Below are 26,061 nucleotides of genomic sequence, written 5' to 3'. Positions count from 1 at the left end.
TTAACAAATTGAAAGATAAAAACCATATGATCATCTCAATAGATGCAGAAAAAGCTTTTGACAAAATTCAGCACCCATTTATGATTAAAACTCTTCAAAAAACAGGCATGGATGGAACCTACCTCAACATAGTAAAGGCCATATATGATAAGCCTACAGCAAACATTATTCTCAATGGTGGAAAAACTGAACGCATTCCCCCTAAGATCAGGAACAAGACAAAGATGTCCACTTTCATCACTATTATTCAACATAGTTCTGAAAGTCCTAGCTACAGCAATCAGAGAAGAAAAAGAAATAAAAGGAATCCAGATCGGAAAAGAAGAAGTAAAGCTCTCACTGTCTGCAGATCACAAGATACTGTACACAGAAAACCCTAAAGATAATATCAAAAAATTACTAGAGCCAATCAGTGAATTTAGCAAAGTTGCAGGATACAAAATCAATACACAGAAGTCACTTGCATTTCTATATACTAACAATGAAAAATCAGAAAGGGAAATTAAGGAATCAATCTCATTCACCATTGCAACAAAAAGAATTAAATATCTAGGAATAAATTTACCTAAGCAGACAAAAGGAAGAATCAATATTGTGAAAATGACTATATTACCAAATGCAATCTACAGATTCAATGCAATCCCTATCAAATTACCAATGGAATTTTTCACAGAACTAGAACAAAAAATTTCATAATTCATATGGAAACACAGAAGATCCAAAATAGCCAAAGCAGTCTTGAGAAATAAGAATGGAGCTGGAGGAATCAACCTTCCTGACTTCAGATTATACTGCAAAGCTACAGTCATCAAGACAGTATGGTACTGGCACAAAAACAGAAATATAGACCAATAGAACAAGATAGAAAGTCCAGAATAAACCCATGCACCTATGGGTACCTTATTTTTGACAAAGGAGGCAGGAATATACAATGGGGCAAAGACAGCCTTTTCAATAAATGGTGCTGGGAGAACTGGGCAGCTACATGTAAAAGAATGAAATTAGAACACTTCCTAACACCATACACAAAGATAAACTCAAAATGGATTAAAGACCTAAATGTAAGACCAGAAACTATAAAACTCTTAGAGAAAAACATAGGCAGAACACTCGATGACATAAATCAAAGAAAGATCCTCTATGACCCACCTCCTAGAGTAATGGAAATAAAAATAAAAGTAAACAAGTGGAACCTGATTAAACTTAAAAGCTTTTGCACAGCAAAGGAAACTATAAGCAAGGTGAAAAGACAATCCTCAGAATGGGAGAAAATAATAGTAAGTGGAACAACTGACAAAGGATTAATTTCCAAAATATACAAGCAACTCATACAACTCAATGCCAGAAAAACAAACAACACAATCAAAAAGTGGGAAAAAGACCTAAACAGACATTTCTCCAAAGAAGACATACAGATGGCTAACAAACACATGAAAAGATGCTAAACATCACTCATTATTAGAGAAATGTAAATCAAAACTACAACGCAATATCACCTCATACCAGTCAGAATGGCCATCATCAAAAAGTCTACAAACAATAAATGCTGGAGAGGGTGTGGAGAAAAGGGAATGCTCTTGCACTGTTGGTGGAAATGTAAATTGATACAGCCACTATGGAAGTTGGTATGGAGATTCCTTACAAAACTAGAAATAAAACCACCATATGACCCAGCAATCCCACTCCTAGGCATATACCCCAAGGAAACCAAAGTTGAAAAAGACATATGTAGCACCTTGTTCATTGCAGCACTGTTTACAATAGCTAGAACACGGAAGCAACCTAGATGTCCATCGAGTGATGAATGGATAAAGAAGTTGTGGTACATATACACAATGGAATATTACTCAGCCATAAAAAGGAATACATTTGAGTCAGTTATGATGAGGTGGATGAACCTAGTACCTATATACAGAATGAAGTGAGTCAGAAAGAGAAAGATAAATATCATATTCTAACACACATATATGGAATCTAGAAAAATGGTACTGAAGAATTTCTTGGCAGGGCAGCAGTGGAGAAACAGAAATAGAGAATAGACTTATGGACATGGGGAGAGTGGAGGAGAGGGTGAGATGTGTAGAAAGAGTAACATGGAAACTTACATTACCGTATGTAAAACAGATAGCCAACGGGAATTTGCTGTAGGGCTCAGGAAACTCAAACAAGGGCTCTGTATCAATCTAGAGGGGTGGGATGGGGCAAAGGATGGGAGGGAGTTTCAAAAGGGAGGGGATATATGTGTACATATGGCTGATTCACGCTGAGATTTGACAGAAAACAACAAAATTCTGTAAAGCAATTATCCTTCAATAAAAAATAAATTAATAATAATAAAAAAAAAAACTTGTAGTGTTTCCCAATTAGTAGTACTGGCTTTAGGACTAAGATGAAAATATATCAATTTATATGTATGTTTGTATATACATATGTGTATATAATATATGTGTGTGTGGCTTCCCAGGTTGCACAGTGGTAAAGAATCTGCCTGCCAATGCAAGAGATGTGGGTTCAATCCCTGGGTCAAGAAGATCCTCTGGAGTAGGAAATGGCACCTTACTCCAATAGTCTTGCCTATAGAATCTCATGGACAGAAGAGCCTGGTGGGCTACAGTCCTTGGGGTCACAAAGAGTCAGATATGACTGAGCATGCACACACATGATTATTTTTCCACAAATCTATTAATATGGTGAATGACAAGATAGATTTGCAAGTTATGAACCTATCACACATTCTTGGAATTAATCCTACCTGATCATAGTGAATTATGCTTTTACTGTAGTGTTGGATTCTGTTTCTTAAGAAAATATTTATTAGCATTTTATTAGTACTATGTATTTTGTACTTTTTCATAGATATTCATAAATAATAGGAATAATTGTTTTCTTCTTTGTATCAACTTTGTCATGTGTAGATACCAATATTAGACTTGCTTCATAAAAAGAAATGGGAAACTTCCCCGCATTTTCAAGCCTCTAAAATAATCTTACATCTGCTGTAAGTAAGATGGCAGAGTAGAGGGATGTGCACTCATCTTCTCCTGTGAAAACACCAAAATCACAACTAGCTGCTGAATAACCATCGACGGGAGAATGTTGGATCTCAACAAAAAAAGATACCCTGCATCCAAGGGCAAAGGAGAAGCCCCAATAACACGGTAAGAGAGGCGCAATCACGTTTAAAATGAAATCTCAGATCCACCAGAGAAAATCAGAGAGGTCAAACAAAACTTTGTGCACACCAGGATGAAAGGAAAGGAGCAGTGATCCCCACAAGAGACTGAGCCAGACCTATCTTGGAGGGTTGGAGTGTCTCCTGTGAAGGCACAGGTCAGCAGTGACCTGCCACGGGGACAGCGGCTCAGGCTGCAGCAGACCTGGGAGGCATGGCATGTGGCATAAGTCCTCTTGGAGGAGGTCGCCATTAGCCCCACCATAGAGCCACTGAGCAGATGACACACAAACTGGAGAATAGTTATACCAAAGAAGTTCTCACACTGTAGCAAAAGTTATAGGGCCTAAAACAGATTTCCCAACCTGGGGATCCAGCAAAAGGACTGAGAACCCCCAGGGAATTTGACTGTGAGGGACAGTGGGATTTGACTTTAGAACTTCCACAGGACTGGGGAAACAGACTCTTGGAGGACACAACAAAACCTTGTGCACACAAGGATCCAGGAGAAAGGAGCAGTGACCCCATAAGGGACTGAGCCAGAATTGCCGGTGAGTGTCTGAGTCTCCGGTGAAGGTGTGGGTTAACAGTGACCTGCTGCAGGGTCAGGGGCACTGAATACAACAGTCCTGGGAGCAACTGCATGCCGGCATATGTCCTTTTGAAAGAGGTCCCCATTACTGCCATTACCCTTACCACAGTTTGGCCTCAGGCCAAACTACAGGGAGGGAACACAGCCCAACCCATCAGTAGAAAACTAGAGTAAAGATTTACTGAGCATGGCCTTGCCCACCAGAGCATGACCCACATCTAGTCCCTCCCATCAGGAAGATTCCACAAGCCTCTTGTCCTCATCCATCAGAGGGTAGACAGAATGAAACTCAAAACTACAGAAAACTAACCAAACCGTTCACATGGATCACAGCCATGTCTAACTCATGAAACTACGTCTAACTCATATGTCAAAGATGTATTTTGCCACCCTGCTTATTTAACTTCTATGCAGAGTACATCATGTGAAATGCTGGGCTGGATGAAGCACAAGCTGAAATCCAGATTGCCGGGAGAAATATCAATAACCTCAGATATGCAGATGACACCACCGTTATGGCAGAAAGCGAAAAAGAACTAAAGAACCTCTTGATGAAAGGGAAAGAGAAGAGTGAAAAAGTTGGTTTAAAACTAAACATTCAGAAAACTAAGATCATGGCATCTGGTCCCATCACTTCACGGCAAACAGATGGGGAAACAGTGGAAACAGTGACAGACTTTATTTTGGGGGGCTCAAAAATCACTGCAGATGGTGACTGCAGCCATAACATTAAAAGATGCTTACTTCTTGGAAGAAAAGCTATGACCAAACCAGACAGCATATTAAAAAGCAGAGACATTACTTTGCCAACAAAGGTCCATCTAGTCAAAGCTATGGTTTTTCCAGTAGTCACATATGGATGTGAGAGTTGGGCCATAAGGAAAGCTGAGCGCTGAAGAATTGATGCTTTTGAACTGTGGTATTGGATAACAATCTTGAGAGTCCCTTCGACAGCAAGGAGATCCAACCAGTCCATCTGAAAGGAAATTAATCCTGAATATTCATTGGGAGGACTAATGTTGAAGCTGAAACTCCAATTGTTTGGCCACCTGATGTGAAAAACTGACTCATATGAAAAGACCCTGATGCTGGGAAAGATTGAAGGTGGGAGGAGAAGGGGATGACAGAGGATGAGATGGTTGACGGCAACACCGACTCAGTGGATATGAGCTTGAGTAGGCTCCAGGCGTTGGTGATGGATAGGGAAGCCTGGCGTGCTGCAGTCCATGGGGGTCACAAAGAGATGGACACGACTAAGCAACTGAACTGAACTGAACTGAATGTAAGGCCACCCAAGACAGACGTGTCTTGATGGAGAGTTCTGCAAAACATGTCCGCTGGAGAAGGGAATGGCAAATCACTTCAGTGTTCTTGCCTTGAGAACCCCATGAACAATATAAACAGGCAAAAAGATATGACACTGAAAGATGAACTCCCCAGGTTGGTAGGTGCCCAATATGCTACTGGAGAAGAGCGGAGAAATAGCTCCAAAAGGAATGAAGAAGCTGAGCCAAAGCAGAAACAACGCCCAGCTATGGATGTGTCTGGTAGTAAAAGTAAAGTCCTATGCTGTAAAGAACAATATTTCATAGGAACCTGGAATGTTAGGTCCATGAATCAAAGTAAATTGGAAGTGGTCAAACAGGAGATGGCAAGAGTGAACATTGACATTCTAGGAATAAGTGAACTAAAATGGACCAGAATGGATGAATTTAATTCAGATGAACATAGTGTCTGCTGCTATGGACAAGAATCCCTTAGAAGCAGTAGAGAAGGCCTCATAGTCAACAAGAGTCCAAAATGCGGTCCTTGGGTGCAATCTCAAAAACAACAGAATGATCTTGGTTCATTCCAAGGCAAACCATTCAATGTGACAGTAACCCAAGTCTATGCTCCAACCACTAATGCCAAAGAAGTGGAAATTGAATGGTTCTATGAAGACCTACAAGACATTCTAGAACAAACACCAAAAAAAGAGATGTCCTTTCCATCACAGGGGACTAGAATGCAAAAGAAAGAAGTCAAGAGATACCTGGAGTGACAGACAAGTTTGGCCTTAGAGTACAACATGAAGCAGGGCAAAAGCTAACAGACTTTTGCCAGGAGAACACACTGGTTATAGCAAACATCCTCTTCCAACAACAGAAAAGACGTCTCTACACATGACATCACCAGATGGTCAATACCGAAATCAGACTGATTATATTCCTTGCAGTTGAAGATGGAGAAGCTCTATAAAGTCAGCAAAAACAAGACCCAGAGCTGAAAGTGCCTCAGATCATAAACACCTTGTTGCAAAATTCAGACTTAATTGAAGAAAATAGGGAAAACCACTAGGTCTTAAAGTATAACCTAAATCAAATCCCTTATTATACAGTGGAAGTAACAAATAGATTCAAGGGATTAGATCTGATAAAGAGTGCCTGAAGAACCATGGATGGAGGTTGGTGACATTGTACAAAAGGAAAACATCTACTTCTGCTTCATTGACTATTCTAAACCTTTTGACTGTGTGGACCACAACAAAGTGTAGAAAATTCTTAAAGCAATGGGAATACCAGACCACCTGACCTGCCTCCTGAGAAACCTGTACACAGGTCAAGAAACAACAGTTAGAACTGGACATGGAACAACGGACTGGTTCCAAATTGGGAAAGGAGTACTTCAAGGCTGTATATTATCACCCTGCTTATTTAACTTCTATACAGAGTACCTCATGCAAAATGTCAGGCTGCATATAGCACAAGCTGGAATCAAGATTGCCAGGAAAAATACCAATAACCTCAGATATGCAGATGACACCACCCTTATGGCAGAAAGTAGAAAGGAATTAAAGAGCCTCTCGATGAAAGTGAGAGAGGAGAATGAAAAACCTGGCTTAAAACTCAATATTCAAAAAACAAAGATCATGGCATCCAGTCCCATCACTTCATGGCAAATAGATGGGGAAACAATGAAAACAGTGACAGACTTTATTTTCTTGGGCTCCAAAATCACTGCAGATGGTGACTGCAGCCATGAAATTAAAAGACGCTTGCTCCTTTGAAGAAAAACTATGACAAACATAGACAGCATATTAAAAAGCAGAGACATTGCTTTGCCAACAAAGGTTTGTCTAATCATAGCTATGGTTTTTCCAGTAGTCATGTATGGATGTGAGAGTTGGACCATAAAGAAGGCTGAGCACCGAAGAATGGATGCTTTTGAACTGTGGTGTTGGAGAAGACTCTTGAGAGTCACTTGGACTGCAAGGAGATCAAACCAGTTCATCCTAAAGGAAATCAACCCTGAATATTCATTGGAAGGACAGATGCTGAAGCTGAAGCTCCAATACTTTGACCACCTAATGCGAAAAGCCGACTCATTAGAAAAGACCCTGGTATTGGGAAAGATTGAAGGCAGGAGGAGAAGGGGACGACAGAGGATGAGATGGTTGGATGGCATCACTGACTCATTGCTCCCAGAGATGGTGAAGGACACTGAAGCCTGGCATACTGCAGTCCATTGGGTTGCAAAAGTTGGACATGACTGAGCAACTGAACAACAACAATACTTGTGAATATATATATATATATTATAAGAATATATATATATATAGTGTGTGTGTGTGTGTGTGTGTGTGTGTGTATACAGTTGACCCTTGAACAACAGAAGTTTGTTTTGTATGGATCCAGTTATACACAGATTTTTACCGACAAAAGTCTGTACAGTCAAAGCTATGGTTTTTCCAGTAGTGTTGGATGGATGTGAGAGTTGGACCATAAAGAAACCTGAGCAATGAAGAACTGATGCTTTTGAACTGTGGTGTTGGAGAAAATTCTTGAGAGTCTCTTGGACTGCAAGGAGATCAAACCAGTCAATCCTAAAGGAAATCAGTCCTAAATATTCATTGGAAGGACCAATGCTGAAACTGAAGCTCCAATACTTTGGCCACCTGATGCAAAGAGCTGACTCATCTGAAAAGATCCTGATGCTGGGAATGATTGAGGGCAGGAGGAGAAGGGGATGACAGAGGATGAGATGGTTGAGTGGCATCACCGACTCAATGGATATGAATTTGAGGAAGCTCCAGGAGTTGGTGACGAACGGGGAAGCCTAACGTACTTCAGTTCATGGGGTCACAAAGAGTCAGACACAACTGAGCAACTGAACTGAACTGGACTGAAATACTGTAGTAAACTATACAATCTGCAGTTGGTTAATAAAAACCCACATATGTGAAGTAACTATGGGTACAAAAGGCTGACTGTAAGTTATAGACAGTTTTCCACTATGCAGAGGGTTGGCACGCCTAACCCTTGTGTTGTTCAAGGGTCAAATATATAAGTATTTATTCCCCTGACCCAACATTGATTACAAATGTGGAACTACTATCACCATAGTATAGATGTGGCAACCAAGGTTCACAGCATTAACAAATCAAGGTCACAGGATAGGCAAGTGGTAGAACAAGGATCTCAGTCCAGTGCTGACTCCACATCCTGGAATCTACAAAAGTAAGGTGAACTAGAAGTTATTTATCAGGAAGGGGAATGAGGAAAGAGGGCATTGAAGGGAAAGAAGAGAATGAAAATGCACTAAGTGCTCATCTCTGTCAGCCACTGAGTGAAGCCCTTTATATGATATCCTTTAATCCTCATACTCAGTCATTAAAATCAGTATTATTAGTCCCATTTTTCATATGAGAAAACTTGCTCAGGATTATAGTGCTGATATGTGGCAAACATGGAATCTGAACCCATTCCATCTTACTCTAAAGAATATATTTTTTCTACTATAGCAAAGAAAGCACACAATGAGAGAATAGGAAGGAATACTCAGGTCAGAGGCTGGGGTACATCAACACTGAAGGGACACGTGATGTGAAGTGAGCAGCAAAAGATTATTTTAGAACATACGATCAGAGGGACAGGAGAAGAATCAGCAAAGTGTTATGTGGGAATCCAGGACAAGAGAATGTTAGGACATTGACAAGAAGGTCAAATGTTGTAGAAAAGTAGACTGAGGACTGAAATACACATTTGATTTAACACTTGATAGGCTTTGGTGACCTTTCTGAGAACTGATACCACTTCCCTGGTGGCTCAGCAGTAAAAGAATCCGCCTGCAATGCAGGAACCGCAGGGCATGAAGGTTCAGTCCCTGGGTCAGGAAGATCCCTTGGAGGAGGGCGTGAAAAAACACATCAATAATGTTGCCTGGAGAATCCCAAGGACAGAGGAGCCTGACGGGCTACAGTTCATGGGGTCATAAAGAGTCAGACATGACTGAAGCGACTTGTCACACATGCACGCACTGTAGCACAGTGGGGTGAGAAGTCAGATGGAGGTGAGCTGAGAAGACCTCAGGAAGCAGGAAAACAGAGATGATGAGGGGAGGAGAGAGGGCCCTAGCTGGAGAAGAAAGTGCAAAGGAATGAGGGGATTTCAGGATGAGAGGACTCTTGCAGGCTGAGATGAGGGATTAGTAAAGATACAAAGGGAGGGCAGGAATGATGCAGTGAGGTTTCAGAGGAGGGGAAGAGGCCTCTTCCTGCTCTGATGATGAGAGGCAGGAGTAACTCTCTGCGGAAGTAGGAAGGTGAGGAAGAGGGCAGTTGAAGGAGCTCAAATCCCATTGCCCCTCTACCCATAATGAAGTGGGCAGGTCTGTCTGTTGACAGTCAAAGGGACAGGGAAAGTGAAGGAAGTTTCAGGAAAGGGACCTCATGGGAAGCTGGAAAGAGCTAAAGGTTTCCTGGGAGCACCAAGGGCTCAGATGGGGCTGGAAATCATAATTCTGTAATTGAATCAATCTGCTAGGTTATGTGATTTCCTCTAGAAATGCTTAGCAGGCCTGGACACTGAGCAGAGGAAACCAGAAATAGGCTAATGTAGGACCAGAAATGGTCAGAGGTGGGTAGCTCACCAGGGCAAAGGTAGAGAGGATGGTGGTGGTAAGAGTGTATATGAAGGAATCTATAGAAATCTATAGATCATGGAATCTATACCAGGAAGAAGAAACTAAAGGAAAGCTGATAAACTGAAAAGATGGAGAAGAGTAAGATGAGAACATGAAACAATTAAAGATAAGTTTCACAGGAATGGAGGGGTGTGGAAATTAGGGTTTTAAGAACAGCATAGAGTTTCAGAGTTCAAGGTTTCAGGGGTAGGCAATTCTGTGGAATAAGCTTCAGATACGGCTTGAACAACCAAGTGGAGCTATTCTTGTCCATAGGTTAAGAGTCACATTTACTTCAGGTCTCCACCACTCCCTTTAAATCTAAGTTGGGATCTCAAGATGGTGGAGTAGAAGGACATTCATTCACCCCTTATTGTGACAGCACCAGAATCACAACTGACTTGTAAGCAACCATCAGTAGAAAAATGCTGGAAACTACCAAAAAAGATACCCTCCACACAAAGACAAAAGAGAAGCCACAGTGACACAGTAGGGAGGGTACAACTTGATAGGATCAATCTCATACCCACAGGGTGTGTGACTCACAAATTGGAAAACAGTCATACCACAGAAGTTCTCCCACTGGAGGGAAGGTTCTGAGCCCTGAGTCCATCAATGGGAAGAAAAGTCACCAGAGAGTACAGCTTTGAAGGCCAGTGGGATTTGATTGCAAGACTACCACAGGACTGGAGGAAACAGAAACTCCACTCTTGAAGGGCACATGCAAATTCTTAAGTGCACCAGGACCCATGGAAAAAAAGCAGTGATCCCACAAGAGACTGGACCAGACCTATCTGCTAGTACTGGAGGGTCTCCTGCAGAGGTGGCGGAGCAAGCAACTGTGGGGACAAAGAAACTGGCAGCAGTAGTTCTGGGAAGTGCTCATTGGCATGAGCCCTCTTGAAGGCCTCTGTTACCTAAGAGAATTCAGCAACAGCTTTGCAACAAATGCTAAAGGACCAGCTTTGCAACAAATGCTAAAGGAACTCCTCTAGGCAGGGAAGAGATCAGCAACTTAAAACAACTTTGTCACATATAGATTGCTATATCAAAACCTCATGGGAATAGCAAACCCAAAAACTACAACAGATACACACACAGAAAAAGCAACCCAAACACAACAGTAAAAATGGTCATCAAACCACAAGAGAAGAGAAGAAAACAAACCTACAAAACAAACCCAAAACAATTAAGAAAATGGCAGTAGGAACATACATATCAGTAATTACTTGAAATGTAAATGGATTAAATGCTCCAACCAATGCTGCAGTACAAAGAGGAAAATTTATAGCAATACAATCTTACCTCAGGAAACAAGAAAAATCTCAAATAAACAACCTAACTTTACACCTAAAGAAAGAACAAACAAAACTAAGTAGAAGGAAAGAAATAATAAATCTCAAAACATAAATAAATGAAATATAAACAAGGAAAACAATAGCAAAGATTAATGAAACTAAAGGCTGGTGTTTTGAAAAGATGAACAAAACTGATAAACCTTTAGCCAGATTCATCAAGACAAAAAGGGAGAGGACTCAAATCAATAAAATTAGAAATGGAAAAGGAGAAGTTAAACTGAAGCCACAGAAATAGATGATAAGAGACCACTACTGTATGCCAATACAACTGTGTCCCAATAAAATGGACAACAGGGAAGAAATGAACAAATTCCTACCAAGGTACAATCTCCCAAGACTGAACCAGAAAGAAATAGAAAATATGAACAGGCCAGTCATAAGCACTGAAGTTGAAATTGTGATTAAAAGCTCCCAACAAAAAAATAAATAAATAAATAAATAAATAAATAAAAGCTCTCAACAAACAAAAGTCTAGGACCTGAATGGCTTCACAGGCAAATTCTACAAATCATTCAGAGAAGAGCTAACACCTATTCTTCTGAAATTGTTCCCAAAAATTGCAGAGGAAGGAAAACTCCCAAACTCATTCTATAGGGCCACCATCACCCTGATACAAAAACCAGACAAAGATAACACATAAAAAGAAAATTACAGGTCAATATAACTGATGAACATAGACACAAAAATCCTCAACAAAATACTAACAATCCAAATCCAACAATACATTAAAAAGATCATACACCATGATCAAGTGGGATTTATCCTGGAGATACAAGGATTTTTCAATATCTGCAAATCAATCAACGTGATACACAACATCAACAAATTGAAAAATAAAAACCATATGATTTGTATACCTATGGTCTACTCATGTTGATGTATGGCAAAAAAACTTCAAAATATAGTATGGCAAAAACTATTACAATATTGTAAAGTAATTAGCCCCCAACTAAAATAAATAAATTTATAAAAAAAAAAACAAACCAAAATATAGTAAAGTAATTATCCTCCAATTAAAATAAATAAATAAAAAGAGGTACAGACTACTAGGTATAAAATGAATACAATACAGGGATATAATGGACAGCACAGGGAATATTGTCAGTCTTTTATAATAACTTTAAGTGGAGTGTAATCTATAAAAATATTGAATCATTATGTTGTATACCTAAAAGAAATAAAACTTTGTAAATCAACTATACATCAATAAAAAATTTAAAAATTAAAAAAATACATATGGTAATCTCAATAGATGCAGAAAAGTTTTTGACAAAAATTCAGCACTGATTTATGGTAAAAATTCTCCAGAAAGTGGGCATACAAGGAACCTACCTCAACATAATAAAGGCCATATATGACAAACCTACAGCTAACATCATAATCCACAGTAAACAGCAGAAGGCATTTCCTCTAAGATCAGGAATAAGACAAGGATGTCCACACTTACCACTCTCATTCAACATAGTTTTGGAAGTCCTAGCTATAGCAATCAGAGAAGAAAAAGAAATAAAAGAAATCCAAATTGCAAAAGAAGAGGTTAAACTGTCACCGTTTGCAGATGACATGATACTATACATAGAAGGCCCTAAAGATGCTACCAGAAAACTACTAGAGCTCATCAGTGAATTTCGTAAAGTTACAGGTTACAAAATTAACACATAGAAATCTGTTGCATTTCTATACACTAAAAACAAAAGATCAGAAAGAGAAATTAAGGAAACAATCCCATTTACTACCGCATTAAAAAGAATAAAGTGTCTAGGAATAAACTTATCTAAGGAGACAAAAGACCTGTCATCTGAAAACTATTAGACACTGATGAAAGAAATCGAAAATGACACAAACAGATGGAGATATGTCATGACCTTGAATCGGAAGAATTAGTACTACCAAAATGACTATACTACTCAAGACAATCTACAGATTCAATGCAATCCTTATCAAATTATCAATGACATTTTTATAGAACTAGTATAAAAAATATTAAAATTAGTTTGGAGACACAAAAGACCTCAAATAGCCAAAGCAACCTTGGGAAAGAAAAATAAAGCTGGAGGAATCAGGCTCCCTGGTTTCATACTATACTTCAAAGCTATAGTCATCAAAACTGTATAGTACTGGCACAAAAATAGAAATATGAACAATGGAACAGGACAGAAAGCCCAGAAATAGATCCACTCACCTCTGTTCAATTAATCTACAGCAAAGGAGGCAAGACTATACAATGGTGGAAAGATAGTCTCTTCAATAAATGGTGCTGGGAAAACTGGACAGCTACAGGTGAAAAAAAATGAAATTAGAACATTCTTTAACACCATACACAAAAATAAGCTCAAAATGGGTTAAAGACCTAAATGTGAGATCAGACCCTATAAAACTCTTAGAGGAAAATACAGGCAGAAAACTCTCTGACATAAATTATATCAATATTTTTTCAATCCATCTCCCAGAGCCCTGGAAATAAAAACAAAAATAAACAAATGAGGCCAAATTAAATGTTTTTGCACAGCAAATGAAACCATAAATAACATGAAAAGACAACCCACAGATTCAGAGAAAATATTTGTAAATCATGTGACCAGCATGGGATTAGTCTCCAAAATTTACAAACAACTCATGCAGCTTAATATCATCAAAACAAACAACCCAATCAAAAATTGAGCAGAATACATAAATAGATATTTCTCCAAAGAAGACAACAGATGGCCAAGAAGCACATGAAAAGATATTCAACATCACTAATTATTAGAGAAAAACAAATCAAAACCACAATGAGATACCCCCTCACACCAGTCAGAATGGCCATCATCAAAAAGACTACAAACAAGAAATTCTAGACAGGGTGTGGAGAAAAGGGAGCCCTCCTATACTGCTGGTGGAAATATAAATTGATACAGCCACTATGGAAAACACTATGGAGGTTCCCTAAAAAACTAAAAATACAGCTACCATATGACCCAGCAATTCTTTCTGGGCATACGTCCAGAGAAAAACATGGTCCAAAATGGTACCTGCACCCCAGTGTTCATTGCAGCACTGTTTACAATAGCCAAGACATGGAAGTAGCCTAAATGTCCATCAATAAGTGAACAGATTAAGAAGATGTGGCACATATATACAGTGAAATACTACTCAGCCATTAAAAAGAATGAAATAATACCATCTGCAGCAATATGGATGACACAGAGATTATCATATGGAATGAAGTAACTCAGAAATATCTATGTATCACTTACATATGGAATCTAAAAAGAAATTATACAAATCAACTTATTTACAAAGCAGAAACAGATTCACAGATTTAGAGAAGGAACTCATGGTTACCCAGGGAAAGTGTGGGTGGGAAGGATAGTTAGGGAATTTGAGATTGACATGTACAAACTGCTATATTTAAAATGGATAACCAACAAGGACCTACTGTACAGCACAGGGAACTTTGCTCAGTATTATGCAACAACCTAAATGGAAAAAGAATTTGGAAAAGAACATACACATGTATGGAGGTTTCCCTGGTGGCTCAGTGGTAAAGAATTTGCTTGCAATGCAGGAGATGCAGGAGACATGGGTTCAATCCTTGGGTCAGGAAGATCCCCTGGAGTAGGAATTGGCCACCCACTCCAGTATTCTTGCCTGGGAAATCCCATGGACAGAGGAGCCTGGTGGGCTATAGTTCACGGGGTTGCAAAGAATTGGACATGACTTAGTGACTAAACATCACCACTTAGTGACTATATACCATGTATATATATAATTGAATCACTTTGCTGTACATCTGAAACTATCACAATATTGTCAATCAACTGTACTCCGATATAAAATAAAAAGTCTAAAAACAAAGAAATGCACCCCAAATATTTGCAAATAAATTCTATTGAAAAGAAATATATGAGAGAGACTTGGGGATCCATAAAAGAGAAAGCTTTATATTATGATAACTGATGATGCCTTTTATAAATAAAAAAAAAGGAAACATTCTCCCGTGAAAATCAATCAATCAATCAATCAGAGTTGGGAGCCAATCACTAAACTAAGTCTCAGTTTTTTGCCTCTTTAATTTGAAGATATCTGTACTTCTCACCCACGGATCAGGCAAGATCTTGTTCTTGCTATACATGCCTAATGCTGGCTCTGAAAAATATTGATTTGAAGGCAAAGTAGACACTAACAAGGACCAACTAATTACACCACCCACTTTCCTTCCCCCACAAAGATCTTTCTGCTGTTTGGTTTACAACTGACTAGAGCCACTTCTGCAGCAGATGAAATACCATGTGCTTTTTGTAAGAGGCTGTTACCCTTTGGGAGGTGGACTAGTACTTTTATTTTTCTTTATCCTCCTCATCCTCCTTTATACTTCATGATCTTTTTTTCAAATTATAATTTCATGAAATCCAGATAAAATAGGGAAAATAAGAGCTTCTCTGTTAGGGCTAAAGGGGGCAAGGGGTGATCCATAGACCAGTAATTTTCTTTCTCTCTACCTCCAAATCAGCTCTCTACACTTCCAGTCCCCCAACCATTGCCCTAAGCATTTAAAATAATTTCTTAAGGGCTTCTTGCAGCAGCTGGTTGGGGAGGGATAGGGTGGTAGAAGAACATTGCATTTTGTTTCCTTCTAGCACTGTCATTTTATAAGTCTAATACTCAGTGAAGACAAGATGCAACAGATTCAGAAAATTAAAGTATCTGAGTTATTAAGAAATATATCTTAAACATGCCCTAATTCTTGAATTGTTTCTAACAACAGCTGGAGAAGCACAGTAGGGCCATGACCAGATTCCCACCAGGCCCACAGGAATATGACTAATAGAACGTAGAACAGGTAGCTGCCAAGCTTGGGGAAAGGGAGAATGGGGAGTTACTGTTTAATGGATACAGGGTTTCAGTTTTGCAAGATGAAAAGTAGATGGATGGTGGTGATAATAGCACATTAGTGTAGATGTCCTTAATGCTACTGTACAATCAAAAATAGTTGGCAAATTTTAGATGGTAAATGTTACGTATATTTTATCACATTTTTTAAAAAGGTTCCTGGAATATCATCCAGCCATTAAAAGTAAGTCATTCACACCCATCATTTAAAAGTGGACATGTAATTTCCAAATACATGGCATTTTTAAAGTGTCTTTGATTTTAATTTCTCATTCTTATGTTAATTTCTCATTTAAATGCTTTTTTCTCTTCAGTCACCCTCTGTGCTTTTTCAGTCTTTTAGCTTTATTAAGGCTTTCAATGACTAAGTCAAAGATTCATGAAATGTCACATTGCACTTGAAAATATGTGGATAATTTTCAAATATCTTTTGATATTGATTTCTAACATAATTCCACAATGATAAGAGAACAGACTCTGTATGATTTCAGTACCTTTAGACCATGAAATTTTTGTTCCTTGTTTTATGTCCCTGGATATGTTCCAGTGTCTCCTGGATCATAGTCTTTGGAAATTTGAATAGAATTTGTGTCCTGCTACTGTGTGAAAATTGTATAAATCTTAATTATGCTGAACTTGTTCATAGTGCTTTTCAGGTCTACTATATCTTCCACTTTTCTGTCTATTCATTCTATTAATTTTTGAGAGCTTGATATGAAACTCCAACTAAAAATCTTAATTTGTCTATTTAAAAAATAATTGTAATATATAGTGGAACTATATGTAACTTTGTTCTGTATTTTCCAAGTCTCCTATAAATGTGTTAACATATGTTCATAATTTTAAAAATAAAAAATTAAACATAAATTAAATACTAGAAAGTTTTTAAATAAAGGTTAAATTTAGATAGTCAGCAAAAAAGTAAATCATTCAGATTTTGTAGCAACACAGATAAAAAGCCTTATGACAGTATGAAATTTTTTAAATAAGGACAAAAAATTCAGTTAATGTCTAAAATATTTTTTTTAAACTCATACAACTCAATAGCAAAAAAACACATAAACCTGTTTTTAAAATGGGCCAAAGATCTGAATAGACATTGTACAAAAAAGTCATACAGATGGTCAACAGGTATACGATCAGATGCTCAACATCACTAATCATCAGGAAAATGAAAATCAAAACTACAGTGACATACCACATCACACCTGTTAAAACGGTTATTATCAAAAAGACTAGAAATAATAAGTGTTGGGGAGGATGTGGAAAAAAGAGAACACTCACATATTGTTGGTAAAAACATAAATTAGTATAGCCACTACAAAAACCACAAAAAATAGAGTATCCTCATAAAATTAAAAACAGAACTACCATATGATCCACTGGATATTAATCCAAAGAAATAAAAAACACTAGCTCATAAAAGATGCATGCACCCTCATGTTTACTGCAGCATTATTTATAATAGCTGTGATATGGATACAACCTAAGTGCCCATGGATGGATGAATGGATAAAGAAGATGTAATATATATGTATATAAATACACATACACACACACAATGGAATACTACTCAACCATAAAAAAAGAAGGAAATGTTGCCATATGCAACATGAGTAGAGTTTGAGGGCATTATCCTAAGTGAAATAAGTCAGACAGAGAAAGACAAATACCATATGATTTCACTTATATGTAGAATCTTATAGATTAAATCATAAAGATCAAAAAGAAAGAAAGAAAAACAAGCTCAGAGACACAGAGACTAAGTTGGTGGCTGCAAGAGACTGGTTATTGCAAGAGGTAAATGGGATGAAAATTTATTTCCAGTTATAAAATAAATAAGGGATGTAAAGTACAGAGTCAGATTATAGTTAATAAAACTGTATTGCATATTTGAAAGTTGCTAACAGTAAATCTTGGGCTTCCCAGGTGGTTCTAGTGGTAAAGAACCTGCCTGCCAGTAGAGGAGACATAAGAGAAGCAGGTTCGATCCCTGGGTCAGGAAGATCTCCTGGAGGAGGGCATGGCAACCCACTCCAGGACTCTTGCCTGGAGAATGCCATGGACAGAGGAGCCTAGTGGGCTGCAGTCCATAGGGTTGCAAAAAGTCAGACACAATTGAAGTGACTTAGCACGCAGCATGTACAACAGTAAATCTTAAAACTTTTCATCATAATAAAAACAAATTTTTGTTAACTTATGTATGGCTATGAATGTAACTAGACTTGTGATGATAATTTCACAAAATATACAAATATTGAATCATGTTGTACACCTGAAACTAACATAATGTATGTTAATTATACCTCACTAAAAATTTTTTTCATATGATTGTAATTATTTAAAACAAATCTATAGAGATGGGGGAAAGATCAGCAGGAAATACGTCAAAGTGCTAAGAGAGGATGTGGTACACACTTTTCCCTCACTTGGTTCTATATTTCAAAAAGTTTAATACAGGTAAAAACTTTCACAATGAAAAAAAAAAGTTTCTAAAATTTTAAAATGTTTAAAGCAAAGTAGATTTCTTCCTGACCACAATGGTTTCTTCACATCACTTCATGTCCCTAGTAGTCACACAGAGAAATGATATACCAATGAGTTGCTGAGCTTCTCATCTACTTACATATATGTATTGAGTGCTACTGAAGTACAGAGCACTATCCTAGATACTGGGGATAGGGGTTGATCAAGAAAAGGTCCGTGCCATCATGAAACTGCCATCTAGTGAGAAACACAGCTAGTAAATAAACAAAAAGGCAAAAATATACTAGTTCTTGATAATGCAGAGAATTAAAATAAATAATATAAAAAACAGCACCTTTAGATTGGGAGATCAGGGAAACCTCAAAGGATGTAAAATTTGAGCTGATATCTGAATGACAAAAATCAGACTTGGGAAGAGAGATGAGCCAGCCAATGCCTCTGAGCAAAAATAAACACGTCTGGTTTGAGGAAGCGAAAGAGCCACTGTGTCTGGGGAGTACTGGGTCAGAGAGTGGTATGAAGTGAAGATATTGCCCCTTCCTCCAGGAACTTGTGATGAAACAGAGCTCAGTAGTCATACAGATAGTTTCTGACACTTCTCTTTTAGCATAAACTTTCAGACGACTTAAAATTTATAATATTTTGCAAAGCAGAAGTCAGGACTTTTAAAGAAGAATTAAAATCTCTATTTTTTTTTTCCTGTAGGCTATAGTTTCCTTAGTTGTGATCAAAGGGATTGTGTAGCAATGTTAGCCTCTGAGAGGAAGCAGATATAATGCACATTACATAGAATGAGCCCATGCTAAGAAAACTAAATTGTTCTCCAAAATCAAGGCTTACTTATCCTTCCCAAACTCGAATTTCCCAGGTCCAATACGAAGTAGATAGCCATTGAGCCACTCAGGAAAATGTCCCTGGACTCGAGCTGAGATGACCTGCAGAGTCTCTTCCACCGTGGTTAGAAGCGGTGCAATGCATGGACGAGTCTTCCCCTGAGCAAAGATCACTGTTTTCTGATGAGTATTTACCATGTACTTCTTCAAAACTGTGAAGAGGAAATCAAAAGCACAAAAATTTTTACCAGTCTTCTATAAACATGCCTGTTTCTCCATAGACAGTCTCATCTATTGGTAAGGGAAATGTAAACCTAACACCAAATAACAGTCTCCAAATTCATCTCCTTCCTTATTCTCAGACCATCAACTCTTCAGGTCTCCATTTTTGAACCGCAACAATCCTTTTCGTGTTCTTGCAGTACAAATCTGCTTAATTAACTCAGGACTTTAATTACCATTGCTATCATTTCTCATAGTTAAACAGTGCTGGCCTTTCGCAAGACTGGATCTACATGTTAACCACAGATGTGCTAATAGCTACACCTCATTGTTTAATAAAAAATGCCCAGGACTTCCCTCGCAGTCCAGTGATTAATGAAGACTTTGAGCTTTCACCACAGGGGTATGGGTTTGATCCCTGGTAGGGAACTAAGATCCCCACATGCCACACAGCTTATAAAAATTAAATAAAGAAATATAAATAACCACCATTCAATATTATCACAATTACATTAATCTCGGTACTTTAGACACACTAGAATGTAATTCTAAAGGTTTCACAGGATTTATTTGAATTTAATAGGATCTGCAATTTAATTTCTTCTATTTTAATGGTATACACATGAATGTACATTGCATTTCCTAGGAAAGAGGTGCTATAAATTAAATAATGCACTGATATCTGTTCTGAAATTGCCTCAAATTCAAAATCCACAAAAAAACCCATTATTTTAAAATAGAGAGCTGAAAATTGTCCCTATTATTTCATATGTATTCAGTGTTCACAGGCAGTATTGCCTAACACAGAGGGGTGGTCAAGTACATAACTAATTAGATACTATAAGATAATCTTTCATTTTAAATCATAAAACTAACAGTGATATAAAAGTCTAAACTAGAAAACCAAACTAAAACATAGGGATACTAGTCTTTTAGCAAAATATTTTACAACATTGTATCTATTATCCCACTTCTTTAAAATCTTTCAAAAATTTGTTTAGAGCACTTGAGACCTTCTCAGAGATGCAGGCTCAAAGCACGTGCGTACTAAGTTGTGTCCAACTCTTTGCGACACTATGGACTATAGCCTGCCAGGCTCCTCTGTTCACGGGATTCTCCAGGCAAGAACACTGGCATGGGTTGCCATTTCCTTCTCCAGGGGATCTTCCCAACCCAGGGATAGAACCCCACGTCTCTTATGTCTTCTGCATTGGCAGGCAGGTTCTTTGCCATGAGCGCCATCTGGGAAGCCCCTTAAGTAACCAATTCTGTCAAATCCAACTATTTCCTTATTTCCCAAAGAAAATTTACTTTCACCCTAAATGTCCTTCCCACTAGTCTCTCCCTAAGGAAGTTTTGTTGTTCAAAGTCTATCTCAAATGCTACTCCCTTTAAGAGGCAGCACAGTGTAATACTTAGAAGTGTGAACCTAGACTCTTACTGGCTCAAGAATCCTTGGATTCAAATCTTGGCCTGTCATTTTCCAAATAATTAACCTTGAAGAAGACCATCTCTCTGGGCTGCTTCCTCTTTCTAAGATGGGGATAATAATAAGCCTTATTGCTCCCAAGGCTATAAATAATAAACGAGTTAGGTTATATAAGTCTTTTAGAACATAGTAAATACTCAATCTTAGCTATTTTTATTTATGGAGCTTTTAAAGACCAGTCAACAGATGTAATATCTTCTTTCTTTCTCTGAATTGTTTATTTATTCAACAAAGTGGTAGGCACTCCTGACGGATAAAAATTATCAGAACTCTGATGTAAAAAAACTCACTGCCTAGGAAACAGATATACAAGTAGATCATTTATATGTCGGAGAAGGCGATGGCACCCCACTCCAGTACTCTTGCCTGGAAAATCCCATGGATGGAGGTGCTGGGTAGGCTGCAGTCCATGGGGTCACTAAGAGTCGGACACGACTGAGTAACTTCACTTTCACTTATCATTTTCATGCATTGGAGAAGGAAATGGCAACCCACTCCAGTGTTCTTGCCTGAAGAATCCCAGGGACAGGGGAGCTTGGTAGGCTGCCATCTATGGGGTCTCACAGAGTGGGACACGACTGAAGCGACTTAGCAGCAGCAGCAGCATTTATATGTAACTGATGTTTTGTTTGAGCATTATTTCTCAAGATCTCCTCTGAGGTCAACTTGTAACAGAAATTACTGTTTCTGGCACTATTGCTAATGTGTGGATTCATGGGCCCCAGTTTGGACCTAATAAATCAGAATCTCTGGGGTAAGAGGAGCAGGTAATCTTAGGTATACTAAAATTTGAGAGCCACAAGATTAGAGGTATAAAGAAAATGCTTTGAAACTTAGAAAAGGAAGCCCTCTGGTATTTACCTTGCTACTTTCATTATTATATGCATATTTACCTTATTCTCCTTCTTAGGTTACAATAAATTCCCTGAGGTTGGATATTTTACTCCTCTTACTTAAGTAAAATGAATACCTTGATCAGGCATTTGTCTGAATAGAGATTCATCAACTTAAAACACTTTAGAAAGTACTTACATGTTTATATGTTTATATCTTCTGTACTCCACAGCATGCAGGTGGCAGTTTCCTACACACTCTTCATATTTCCCTTAGTGTTTGATGTTGTAATCAACATTTTTTAATGTTCTTTCTGTTCTTAGCTTCTGAGACATTGTGCTTTTCTAACTTTTCTGCTCCTTCTTTGTTTGCTTTATGCCAACTTCCTACTTATTAGCTGAAAACCATAGCCAACCTACTAAACACTGTGCCTCAGATTTTTCAGTGATAAAATGGGGATAATGAGTATAAAAGGTGGGTAAAACTTCCCATGTTCATGTTCCTTTCTGTTCATGTCTATTATCATAATATAATAATAGTAGATAATTTTAGAATAATTACCTTTATTGACTCCTTTAATCTCAACACTCTCCCTTGGTAATCTTGTCTGTGTGCATGTATATGCACTCAGTCATATCTAACTCTTTGCGATCCCATGGACTATAGCCCACCAGGCTCCTCTGTCCATGGAATTTTCCAGGCAAGAATACTGGAGTGGGTTGCCATTTCCTACTCCAGGGGATCTTCCTGACCCAGGGATTGAAACTGCATCTCTTGTATCCCCTGCCTTGGCAGCCAGATTCTTTACCACTGTGCCACCTGGGAAGCCCCAATCTCATCTACTCTCTTATTTTCACCAATTACATCTTGCAGGTGATTCTCAGCATATCCAAAGACAATTTTTCATCTTCCCCCTTCCATATCAATTGTCCCACCTGCTAAATAGCCTAGATTCAAAATCTCTGTGGACCTTGAATTTGTCTTTTTCCCTGTCCCCCTAACATTCACTAAGTGGCTAAATTCTGTTGTCTATACCCACACAATGATGGGAAGAAGAGAAGGGGATGATATAGAGTAGCCATTATAAATCACTAGGGTTCAGAAGTTTGCAAGGGTGCCTTGGGAAAATCCTTTGTAAAAATTTTTACCAGTCCACCCATCCCGGGCAGCTCCCCCAATTTTTCTTCCAGCCTGAACCTATTCTCATAAGCACTATGCTTCATATTCTCTTGCCTAGCAGTAACTTCCTTTCTACTGTCTTAATTTAGGCCCTCACAGCTTCCCAGAGGAGTATTTTCACAGCCTCTTAATTGAAACTAGTTAGGGAAGCTATCATCTATGCCAGAGATTCCTAATTGATGGGCCTCTTGTGCCCTGCTGAGCCCTTAATATGGTTAGAGGCCCCATGTCAATCACCTTCAGCTGTCAGCAGCTCATGGGGCTCCAGATCCCATCCAATTTACTCCTGTGTAAGGTAAAAATATCATTATCTATGTGTGCTATAATGTGAAAACAGGAAGCACTGCTACTAAATTAATCTTCTAAGTACAGATCTGATTATATTATAAATTCTTCCATTAAAACTTTACTAACGATTCCTCACTGTCTACCGAATAAAGTCTAAACTTCTTGGCCAGGCATTGATGCAATGCATGGTCTCACAGCAGCCCACCCGTCCAGATCTGCCTCTCACTAACACCTTCCCCTCCAGCCAAACTGGTCCACTCTTCAGTTCTTCTCATTATAATTGTACACTCTTCCTCACCTAGAATATTTCTCATCTCCTTGAGGTTATGTATCCTTCAAGTTGGAGTGCCTACTCATCCTTCAAGATGTAGTGCCCATATCACCTGCTTCATAAACACAATATTCTCATTTTATAGTAAGAACTGATTTTCTTTAGTCTGAAATCACAGTATCTGTTTTAGCTCTCGTATGACATTTACCTTATTCCATCTAGTGTGATAAAGATGAATATACCTTATAACTTCTACAACCTGTACTCTCTGAGTACACGGTCTTGTTTTTCTTCCCAATCCAGTACCTGATACACTGCCCTGCATAGAGCAAGCACTACATTATTGAATTAAATAACTTTAAAGTTTTTAGTGTATATCAGTATGATTTCTAATAGCTCTGTATCAGCCATTTTCAAGAAATAAAATCATGTAACAGGTTGTAGCTTCAGTAGAAAGCTACAAAACAATAAATAGAGTTTTTAAAGCAGTCCACCAGAATGCAAATAGAAGAACCAAACATTTACATTAAAACATGTAGCAGTGATTTTTAGTTGAGAAAATTCTAAATAGTGAATATTCTTCCTATTACAGATCCAAGAGAATTTCTAAACCTTGAATCCTGCCCCTGTATGTTGCATAAAATCTACAAACAGAAAGGCTGTTTGCCTGACAAGTAAACAAATCCTGACTCAATCTCCTTTAACTCCCACCTCTGCAGGGTTGCTGCCTGAATCTGTTCCACACAGACTGGGGAAATTCAGAAGCCCCTGGTATTCTTCAAGAAATAGGCACAGAGTCCTAAGTTCAGGAAAAGGAGAGAGAGGAGAAGGAAGGGGCAAATCCCCTACCTGGGATTCGGCGTATTATCATAGAAAGGAAATCAACTGCAATAGTAGAAAAGCTGTTGACACAACGTAGAAAAATTTGAGAAAACATTTTTGTGTTGAGTTCTGCAGCAGCAGCAGATTCCGTGATTCCCAAATCCTCACACTGGCTGGCAGTCAAAAACTCACTTCCTGGGCTGTCCCTGGCTCACTGACAGAATAGGAGGGGGTGGGGTTGGGGATTGAGGGGTGGGGCTTCAAAACATGTACTGTCTCTCTTAGTCTCATTTTCAGGACAAGTATCCCTGTTGTATCCATAAACAACCTGTTTATGATAAGTTGCTGTTTGAAATACTGAAATTGGACCACCAATAGTGGTTTCCCTCTCTAAACTTTCCTCTTTCAAATCTGTCCACTGATTAAGTCAGTTATCCCAGGGTATCAATTTCATTGTGCCACTCCTTCCCTCTGAACGATTCAGATTTCCTTTACAGAATAAAGTCCAAATTTAATCTGTCAACAAGACTCTACAATCTGGCCACAATCTACCTTTCATCCTTTGTCTCTCTGCCCTTCTAGCATTTCATCTTTCATTTCCTATTCACTTAATTTACAAAACATTCTCAACAATCTAATATGAATAAAGCCTTGTGAAGGTATACCCTTAAAAATAAATAACCATACATCATTTTATTAATATAACAAATATTTCTGAGCTCCAATCTAATACTGTGCTACAAATTGAGAACGGATTCTATCTTGCTCTCTAGCAGTGTTCAGTTCAGTTCAGTTGCTCAGTCGTGTCTGACTCTTTGCGACCCCATGAATTGCAGCACGCCAGGCCTCCCTGTCCATCACCAACTCCCAGAGTTTACCCAAACCCATGTCCATCGAGTCAGTGATGCCATCCAACCATCTCATCCTCTGTCGTCCCCTTCTCCTCCTGCCCTCAATACTACCCAGCATTAGGGTCTTTTCCAGTGAGTCAACTCTTCGCATCAGGTGGCCAAAGTATTGGAGTTTCAGCTTCAACATCAGTCCTTCCAATGAACACCCAGGACTGATCTCCTTTAGGATGGAGTGATTGGATCTCCTTGCAGTCCAAGGGACTCTCAAGAGTCTTCTCCAAATATACCGTGTTCATGGATTGGAAGAATTAATATAGTGAAAATGAGTATACTACCCAAAGCAATCTATAGATTCAATGCAATCCCTATCAAGCTACCAATGGTATTTTTCACAGAACTAGAACAAATCATCTCACAATTTGTATGGAAATATAAGAAACCTCGAATAGCCAAAGCAATCTTGAGAAAGAAGTATGGAACTGGAGGAATCAACCTGCCTGACTTCAGGCTCTACTACAAAGCCACAGTCATCAAGACAGTATGGTACTGGCACAAAGGTAGAGATATAGATCAATGGAACAAAATAGAAAGCCCAGAGATAAACCCACTCACCTATGGACACCTTATCTTCGACAAAGGAAGCAAGAATATACAATGGAGAAAAGACAATCTCTTTAACAAGTGGTGCTGGGAAAACTGGTCAACCACTTGTAAAAGAATGAAACTAGAACACTTCCTAACACCATACACAAAAATAAACTAAAAATGGATTAAAGATCTAAATGTAAGACCAGAAACCATAAAACTCCTAGAGGAAAACATAGGCAAAACACTCTCCGACATAAATCACA

General features: G+C 38.4%; 1 protein-coding gene across 3 annotated transcripts in view; it reads right to left on the bottom strand.

Annotated features, from left to right (window-relative positions):
• The window catches only part of BCO2 (beta-carotene oxygenase 2), a 63,421-nt gene extending 38,880 nt beyond the window's left edge, over positions 1-24,541 (bottom strand). For 2 of the 3 annotated variants that reach the window (XM_081543425.1, XM_081543424.1), the window contains exons 1-2: positions 24,387-24,541; positions 19,262-19,466 (exon numbers count right to left, since the gene is read on the bottom strand). In XM_081543425.1, the coding sequence (XP_081399551.1) occupies positions 19,262-19,466; positions 24,387-24,474 (293 nt within the window). In that variant the 5' untranslated portion in view covers positions 24,475-24,541. Of the gene's footprint in view, positions 1-19,261; positions 19,467-21,997 lie in introns of all 3 variants that reach the window. The other variant, XM_081543426.1, reaches the window with a different exon arrangement.
• Between the last annotated feature and the right edge of the window lie 1,520 nt (positions 24,542-26,061).

Source organism: Giraffa tippelskirchi, chromosome 11 (assembly GCF_054371585.1).
Source record: "Giraffa tippelskirchi isolate mGirTip1 chromosome 11, T2T-mGirTip1v1.2.pri, whole genome shotgun sequence".
Lineage (NCBI taxonomy): Eukaryota > Metazoa > Chordata > Mammalia > Artiodactyla > Giraffidae > Giraffa > Giraffa tippelskirchi.
The sequence above is the reverse complement of the archived record's forward strand: the minus strand, read 5'-3'. Positions and strand labels throughout refer to the sequence as shown.